Raw genomic sequence first — 8205 nt, 5'->3', positions numbered from 1 at the left:
CTTTGAGTGAGCGAGTGAGTCTAGTTTCACACCGCACCCAGTAATATCCCAGCTATGTGGAGACGGTGTGTATATAATCGAGTCTGAACCAGACAATCCAGTGATCAACTGCATGGCATCGACGCAGATGGGATAGGATGACATATGTTAACCAAGGCGGCGAACCTGACCACCCAATCCCGTTTATCGCCTCTTACGACATGTGCATTACTGAAGATCAATTCTTACACGGATCTTCACGGGTTTCCAGTAGTATTATCATGTGACATCCTTTCAGTGAAGATATTTTAAAGATGAAGAAAAGATAGCGAATATACTTCAGTTAAGGTCAGAGTCAAGCTGTCAAAATATTTTATTCTGTGAATATTAGGTTTGTTTTTGGTAAACCTAGATTAGACTTATTCATCATAAAATCTATAAACCAAAACAATTCTTCAGTGTAATTTATTGAGGTGATTGTATATATACACATTTAAAAGAAAGAACAATTCTTGTGTAACATGAATATTATACAAAACCCGTTAGATATTGCAAGACTTAGGGAAATATATGGAATATTACATTTCGTGAAAGCCAAATGAAAGTCTGTGGAGACAAAATATAGTTCTCAGTTAATTGTACCTAACACATTTCTAAATTTCATTCCTAACGGAGTTTATCCAGTCGACATGCTGAGGCACGAAGGCATAAACACCTGGAAAGCCTGGCTTTGCACAACCCTCAGCCACAGATACCACGCCGTACAAAACCCATTTGTCCCCCACGGGGCAAAATAGGGGCCCACCAGAGTCACCCTGAAATGTAAATTGACGGTAATAAGGAAATAAGAGATAAACATAATACTTAAACTTAAATATTTAATAGTTCAATGTTGATCCATGTTGTATTCGTTCGTCATTTGAAATTCATTTGAACCGTTCTTAAATTCAGATACTTCTATGCCAACCAAAACATCATGTAAGTGGAATTCCATTTATCAAATCCTGGTCAAACTGACAATCACTATTTCATGATTCATATCCATCTCTCATCGTATTGTATTGTGACAATCACTGGATTATCTGGTCCAGGCTCTTTTATTACGCTGTACAGATCCAGTATTGCTCAGCAAATACACACTCATGATATCGTCACAACTGCACACCTTAACAAGAAGTGCGTGGAACCGAGCCAGTCACATCGTTACACATGCTCTCGGGTTAACGTCATTCCAAGAGTTTCCTAAAGACCAAATCCACCTCACTCACTAACTCACGACTGACCTTGCAGGCATCTACTCCCCCTTCTCTGAAGTATCCAGCGCATAGCTGCCTGTTAGACACCAGTATGTAGTCGTTATCTGCATATGACCCTTGACAAAGGTCAAGGGGGACGAGGGGTACGTATGCCTTCTGCAGAATATCAGGAAACGTGAAACCGCCATCTAAAGAAAAAAAACAAACTTTGAAGGATAAAAGGTCATATAATTATAGAAAAGAAAACAATTTTCCATTTCAATATTTCGCTGAAAGATATTGAAGTGAAGCAATCAAACCAACGTGTACACTTTTTTACCCTTCAGTTTAATACTGAAGTACACTCAGATTTCAGATTTCAGATTCAGATTTCATACGCTCAAATGATCAATATTCACAAACTATGGAATAAGAAATATATGACCAGACAACACTGCGTTTAGTTGTTGATCATTGTATTGCCTGGTCCGCCATATAGTTGGAAAATTGCTGAGTGCGACGTTAATCAAAACCAACCAACAGTTTTATGCACACTGTGTGAGTGACAGGAGATGACGGTAGTTCTTGACAAACGTTACCTTTTGCGAACACCTGCCGTCATCACTGATTTTCAGTGATCTCATGCATATTCAATCGCTCTTTTTTCACTGTGTCATCACTGATTTTCAGTGATCTCATGCATATTCAATCGCTCTTTTTTCACTGTGTCATCACTGATTTTCAGTGATCTCATGCATATTCAATCGCTCTTTTGCCTTGTGTCATCACAGATTTTCAGTGATCTCATACATATTCAACTCATTTGCCCTGGGTCAAAAAATCCTTTTCTTTAGATAACAATAACTGGTGAACTATAATTAGAAAACGTGAATTTAACAAATTTGACTTCAAGGCAGTTTTTTAAAAGACTAAAGGGGAATCCAAAGTGTCAGGGTCTCATTTTAATCAAATGGCCGCTAATATGAAGATGTATGCACCTAGGAGCGTCCCCCATCCAGTGATGAGGCATCCAGAGCCAGCTGTGTAGGACGTCCCGGACTCAGGTAGACACACGCTTCTTAAATTTGTACTGACACTGAGGGGGAGATCCTCACTAAGTCTCACAACGGCGATGTCATTGTCCTCTGAACACAAAAAAAATGAAGTATTGAAGAACACGTGAAGTAATGAGAAGAAGTAACGTGATGATGAACACAAAGTGACTGGATGAAGTACAAAAAGGAATTACGAGATGAAGAACACAAAGAAGGACCTATCCTTCACATATGGTTGCATCACGTCACAGAGCGTTTTACCTTTATGGTGAAATGCATGATCAGTGTGAACCTTGTATACTGTTGACGAACCATGACACAAAATCAGGGAAAATACAATTACATTCCACTCGAGGTTTGACCCGTCTCAACAATAATATGTAATCAAACTTATACGAAATAATATATGTGCCTTTATGATTTCTCATGGTTTCTGCTGATGTGTAAAATAGAATGCAAGGTCCACAGGAGTTCATCACTTAACAATTAATGTCAAATAACCAGAACAGGTTCTATTTGTTTCAACTTGAACTTACTGTTCGTGACGTTGTATAGTGGGTGGGGGACGATTCTTTCAGCAGTTATATTGCTGAGTCTCGATCTCTGAATAGAGCCATAACCAACTCTCAGCCTCCCAGGGTTGTCTTTCAGAGAGCTGAAAAACATATTCGTTACCTTCAGTTAGAAGCTATTGCTAGTATAAAAGTAGCTATCCAATGACATATTTGAAGATCGCCGTCAATGTAACATGCAAGAGAAAAAAAATATCAAAGGCGAATTCAGCTATCAAAGATAAATTCAACGCATTTGCTGTCTTTTGTATACAACATAGTTCTATTTCATTTTACTTTGGGTATTCATTCAACATGGTATGTATAACGTTTAAACATGATATAATTCTCTTAAACGTTGTGGTGTATGACGGGACTGTACTGCCCATGACTTTATGGATTAATGAATCACGTGCACAATTCTTCATATGCTCAAACTAAACTAGATAGCGAATATTCAAAGACAAAGCAGTCACAAAATATCCAGTCCAGTGCCCTACACAGTATACTGAGCCACAAAGGAAATGTCACACACATAGCAGTTTCTTGAAGCACTCACTTTAGTTCACTCTCAGTAACAATCACACCGGAGGATTGAGTTCAATCTTGAAAATTATGGTTAACACATTTTCGGGAATCACATTTACAGTTTACACATACAACGTCACCTACAAAGGTACCATGAAGATACCCTAAAGTCAACATTGTGTGTGACCTCCACGAAAGCGTTGCATCCTCTGTACATGGAATGAATTAGCCGGTCGAGGGTGCGGGTTCGAATCCAGGATGGGACTCAACCCCAAAACGTACTAAATTTGTACTTTACTAAGAAAGTGAAATCCCAAATATGATATCTGTTGCGTTTCTTTTGTGGTTCAGTATATGATGCCTCAGAAATTGACACGTTTGTTATACGAGGCGCACGTCACTAACAACATTCACATATCTCTCACAATGAAAAATATGTCACTGACGCCATTCTCATATCTCTCACAATGAGAAATATGTCACTGACGCCATTCTCATACCTCTCACAATGAGAAATATGTCACTGACGCCATTCACATATCTCTCACAATGAGAAATATGTCAACCTCTCACAATGTGAAATATGTCACTAACGCCATTCACATACCAATGTCAATGAGAGACAAATCAATAGCGCCATTCACATGCCTCTAACAACTAGAAAAATCTCACTAACCACATTCACATACCTCTCACAAAGAGAGATATGTCACTAACGCCATTCAAATACTTCTCAAAATCAGAGACACGCCACTGAAGACATTCACATCCCTCTCGCAAAGAGAAAGATGTCACAAGCGACATTCAGATACCTCTCACAATCAGAGACACGCCACTGAAGACATTCACATCCCTCTCGCAAAGAGAAAGATGTCACAAGCGACATTCACATACCTCTCACAATCAGAGGCATATCTGTAACGCCATTCACATTCCTCTCTCAATGAGAGATACGTCAACAACGCTATTTGCATACCTCTCACAATGAGAAACACGCCACTAACGACATTCAAACACCTCACAAAATGAGAGACAGGTCACAAATTACTTTCAATTACGTCTCACGGCAACATATATAACCACACGTCACTAACGGTATTCACCTACCCTACGCAATGAGAGGCAGTCACAATGTGACGTTTGTCAATGATGGAACCGGCACATAATCTTAAGGTAAGCTGTTCTTCCAAGTAAACTGTCCAGGGGAACTCTTTTTCTTCTGCATCAATGCCACCCACAATACGAGGCATAGCATAGCGAGACGCGCTCCCGGTCTTTGAACTTAGGCCACATGGTGGATCTTGTAAAGTAAATACGTTTTTGAGTGATCACAATTCATACAGAAATGTACAGAAATGTTCTTGTTTCAGTCGGTGTCTAAACAACAAAGTGTCTTAATAGTGTCTATACATTTAATAAAATATAGATATATCAGAGTAACCCTTTTCACAGCCGTCCACATGAAGATAGCATTTCTTTCTGGCTGTCAGTGTCTACCATGTTAATTTCTAACATTGTTAAAGTCCAGTTATGGATGGTGCCACTGAAGAGCACCATCGTAAAAGTAGGATGTTCAGCTGGTTCTATAAACTTAAGTGTGACTCCATTTCATGTTTCCAACTTCTTTCGACCATTACCCTATTACAAGCATTTACACCTGCTGAACAACGCATGAATGATTTATGTTTGGAAGCAACTGTCAGTATTCGATGCTTCTGTATGGTGCTCTCACAAAAGTGTTTCATGTACATGCCAAAGCATTTTGAATTTTTCAAATTGAACATGCAGATCAGTGTGATCGTTGTTATTGCACGACCGTAGGATCGTATAGCCTGGAATTATTGCTTTCAGCGTACTCAAAGGAAAACCCCGGGAGGTACATGGGCAACGATGATCGAAACATTACTTTATGCACTTGGATTCTGATGAGGATTAGTTAAGAGTAATCCTTTCACTTAAGAGTAATCCTTTCACTTAAAACTGAATTGGATTAAAATTCAGAAAATAGAAAAATCATTTAACTTATTTGAAAATATTTTATGGAAATGCTTCGCTATGTCGTAAAGGTAATCAGATGAAACGTTACCATTATTACGTTTGATGGGATCCTGAGTACACTGGTAATGGTAGAACAGATAGACACACACCGGGGACATGGTGAAGCAGCTCTGGAAATGGTTACACATGAGAGCCTGATACTGGGCAGCTGGAAGGAAGAATTATTTAGAAAATACATTGCAACATCAAATACAATATGAATGACGCTTCTGATTTCTGAACTGAACCATTAGAATCACGTTCAAACTAATTCAATGCAAAACACAAGCACATCAATGTTTTTCACATGTCGACGGCAAATGGGTTCCCAGAAAATATGAAAAAGGTGAAAACACGAGGAGCCTATTGGGCAGTCAAAACTACACGTGCAATCAGGGCATGTATTTGATACAGGCGGCATGTGAGACACTCGCGGTTAAATATATAACACAACTTAAATTCCTCTCGTCACACCCGAACCACGCCAACGGATCCTGGGTATGATACAGATATGAGCCACTGATGGCCATTGACAGAACGTTTGGCTGCTGTCGTGCTGCCGAAGCTAACCTATACAACGTTTCGGACAGATCAGGCCGAAATCAGCTGCAGAATGTCCAGGAGCAGACAAGCCCAGGGTAATTACGTCCAATGAAGTCCAGGGTATGGGTACTTTACGTCAGGAATCGATTCTTGGTAGTGAGGTCATCCACAAAGGATAATGGTACGTCGACATTTATCGGTTATTTCACTCAAGACTAGATATTAGAGCTAACAACCATTGAGAGGAGTCTTACTGACAGCGCAACAGAAATTGAAACTGGCCTCTACTGAATATACAATGTCATTTAGTAAGTGATCAAATGTAACATAAATTATATTTGAGATCACAGAAGTACAGATTCTAGTACTGTTGTTGGATTGAGTCCTGTCCGGGATTCGAACCCACACCTTCAGGTTCAGGCACCTTCTCGCCAGCACACAAAGTCAGACGCCTAACCCGTTCAGCCGGGCACTTCCGGGCACTGTTTGCTGTTGGCAAATACGTGACGGACAGAGGATCGTCTTTACCGACAAAAGACAGTTCAGTCAAACTGTCCGAACAAAAGACGGTATTTTATTATATTGATTTCCATGAAATTTTGATCCTTTCAATACATTTCATTCCCAGTATCTATCTTTTGTGGTTTTCTACAAAGATTAATACAACACCATGGTAATGTTTCTTTTGGTCGTCAGCATTTACGTACAATGGGTTTATCAACGAGGCCATTAACCTTTAGCAGCTAAGAGGTAACCTGATGTACAAACCAATTGTTTGTCTAGTCGTTTGTCAAGCTACACATCTCCACACGAATACATCTGGTGTGCTCATTTCTTGGGATGTTAGGCTGTCTAGACTCAGTATGGGAATTCATTTTGAGAATTTACATTTTATTCAAAACTCCTGCTTTATTATCACCGACCTTTTCAACTTTTTATTCACGTTACACCGCAAGTTCATTTTCAAAACGACATTTGAACACTAGGAGGGTTGTATTAGATACATGTATGACAGGTTCTTTGTCAACTTGAACTCATGCTATCCAGTTTGGAACATGGCAGAAATTTGCTGATTGTCACTGGCTTGAACATATCCTGAATGTCACGTTTTAACAGTGGAGGATGGAATACGTACCCTTGTCACCACTAGTTTTCAGTGATTAATGTGCTCATTTTTCATTTACTATTTTGTCTTTACTTTCGACAACTATTCAGGACATGATGGGGTTAACGTTTACTCAGTCTGGTACGAATCATTGCAATTATGTCATTAACATACCGCAGAACGTGTTCATTTCAGAATGCTATCGACCATTGTGTTATATAGGCACTATAATGGTACAGCAGTCACAATGTGTAAGGTTGGTTATATGGATTCAAGCGTCTCTTTCGGGTACAGGCACAGACTGAGGTTTTGAAAACTCATATCTTTTCGTCATATGATATTGTCCTCCTCAGTTACTGAAAAGGTCAGTACAAACAGAACAGTCAAATATCCCTCTACCCGTATCTAATAATCGGGATGTTTACTGATCTATAACGATCTATAATCTGAAACAGAGTATCAATTAATAAAGAAAACAACTGAACAAACGAAAATTGCAAAAACAAAAGTGACAAAATCCATACACAGCATCCAGAATGCTTTGGGCTACAAATCAACATTTACGTAGTATTAATATATGCATACACGAAACATCACCAATGACAAAATGTGCTGTGTTGTAATACTGTAAGTGTAAAATAATATAATTATAAAATAGATAAAAGTACATATATACTTGAAACTGTTTTAATGAACCTTACGGGGACCTTTTACGTCTACAGTCAAAGTTTTAAAAAAATGGACCGTACTCACCTGTTTGTGTAGAAAAACATAGCAATACCAACAATAGGAGCAGCACTCCTTGTCGTACGCCAGCTGCCATCTTGTGTTAGATTGACGAAAGATGTTTCACGATGTAAAAACACCTGTCCCTACGCCCGATGATGAGACACTCTTCACAACAAAATCTCTTTATGTGTTTAAGATCCCGGTATAAGATCTAATTATAGAGAACGTCAAAGGAATAGGGATTACAGGCTGGTGTGACGTCTTCTCTAGCGCGTTTAATACTGAGAATGCTTAGGAATAACCGATGGCGCATTTCTTTGATGTGTCAATACCAATCAGGATAAAAAAACCCACCTGATTGACAGATGTTGATTGTTATCTTATACAGAACTAGTGACAGGACTGAGTATCAATTATAACTGTGCTCAATATATAATGGTTTC

The 8205-nt window shown here is 39.0% G+C and overlaps 1 protein-coding gene across 1 annotated transcript; it reads right to left on the bottom strand.

Annotated features, from left to right (window-relative positions):
• Positions 1 to 632: 632 nt before the first annotated feature.
• LOC137257418 (trypsin-1-like) lies at positions 633 to 7856 on the bottom strand. Its single transcript, XM_067794752.1, has 7 exons — positions 7787 to 7856; positions 5435 to 5554; positions 4456 to 4648; positions 2806 to 2924; positions 2213 to 2359; positions 1263 to 1423; positions 633 to 794 (listed from the first exon to the last, which is right to left on the bottom strand). Exons 1-7 carry the CDS (start codon positions 7854 to 7856, stop codon positions 633 to 635), a joined length of 972 nt encoding a protein of 323 aa, XP_067650853.1.
• Between the last annotated feature and the right edge of the window lie 349 nt (positions 7857 to 8205).

The sequence above is a fragment of the Haliotis asinina genome, chromosome 12, assembly GCF_037392515.1.
Source record: "Haliotis asinina isolate JCU_RB_2024 chromosome 12, JCU_Hal_asi_v2, whole genome shotgun sequence".
NCBI lineage: Eukaryota > Metazoa > Mollusca > Gastropoda > Lepetellida > Haliotidae > Haliotis > Haliotis asinina.
This window is presented reverse-complemented; position numbering and strand designations above follow the sequence as displayed.

Excerpts from the sequence above, each read along its gene's own strand:
- LOC137257418 (XM_067794752.1), bottom strand. The coding sequence starts at position 7,856 with ATGGCAGCTGGCGTACGACAAGGAGTGCTGCTCCTATTGTTGGTATTG. Across the intron at positions 5,555-7,786 it reads ATGTTTTTCTACACAAACAG|CTGCCCAGTATCAGGCTCTC; the intron begins GTGAGTACGGTC and ends TCTTCCTTCCAG. Across the intron at positions 795-1,262 it reads GGGGAGTAGATGCCTGCAAG|GGTGACTCTGGTGGGCCCCT; the intron begins GTCAGTCGTGAG and ends TTTACATTTCAG.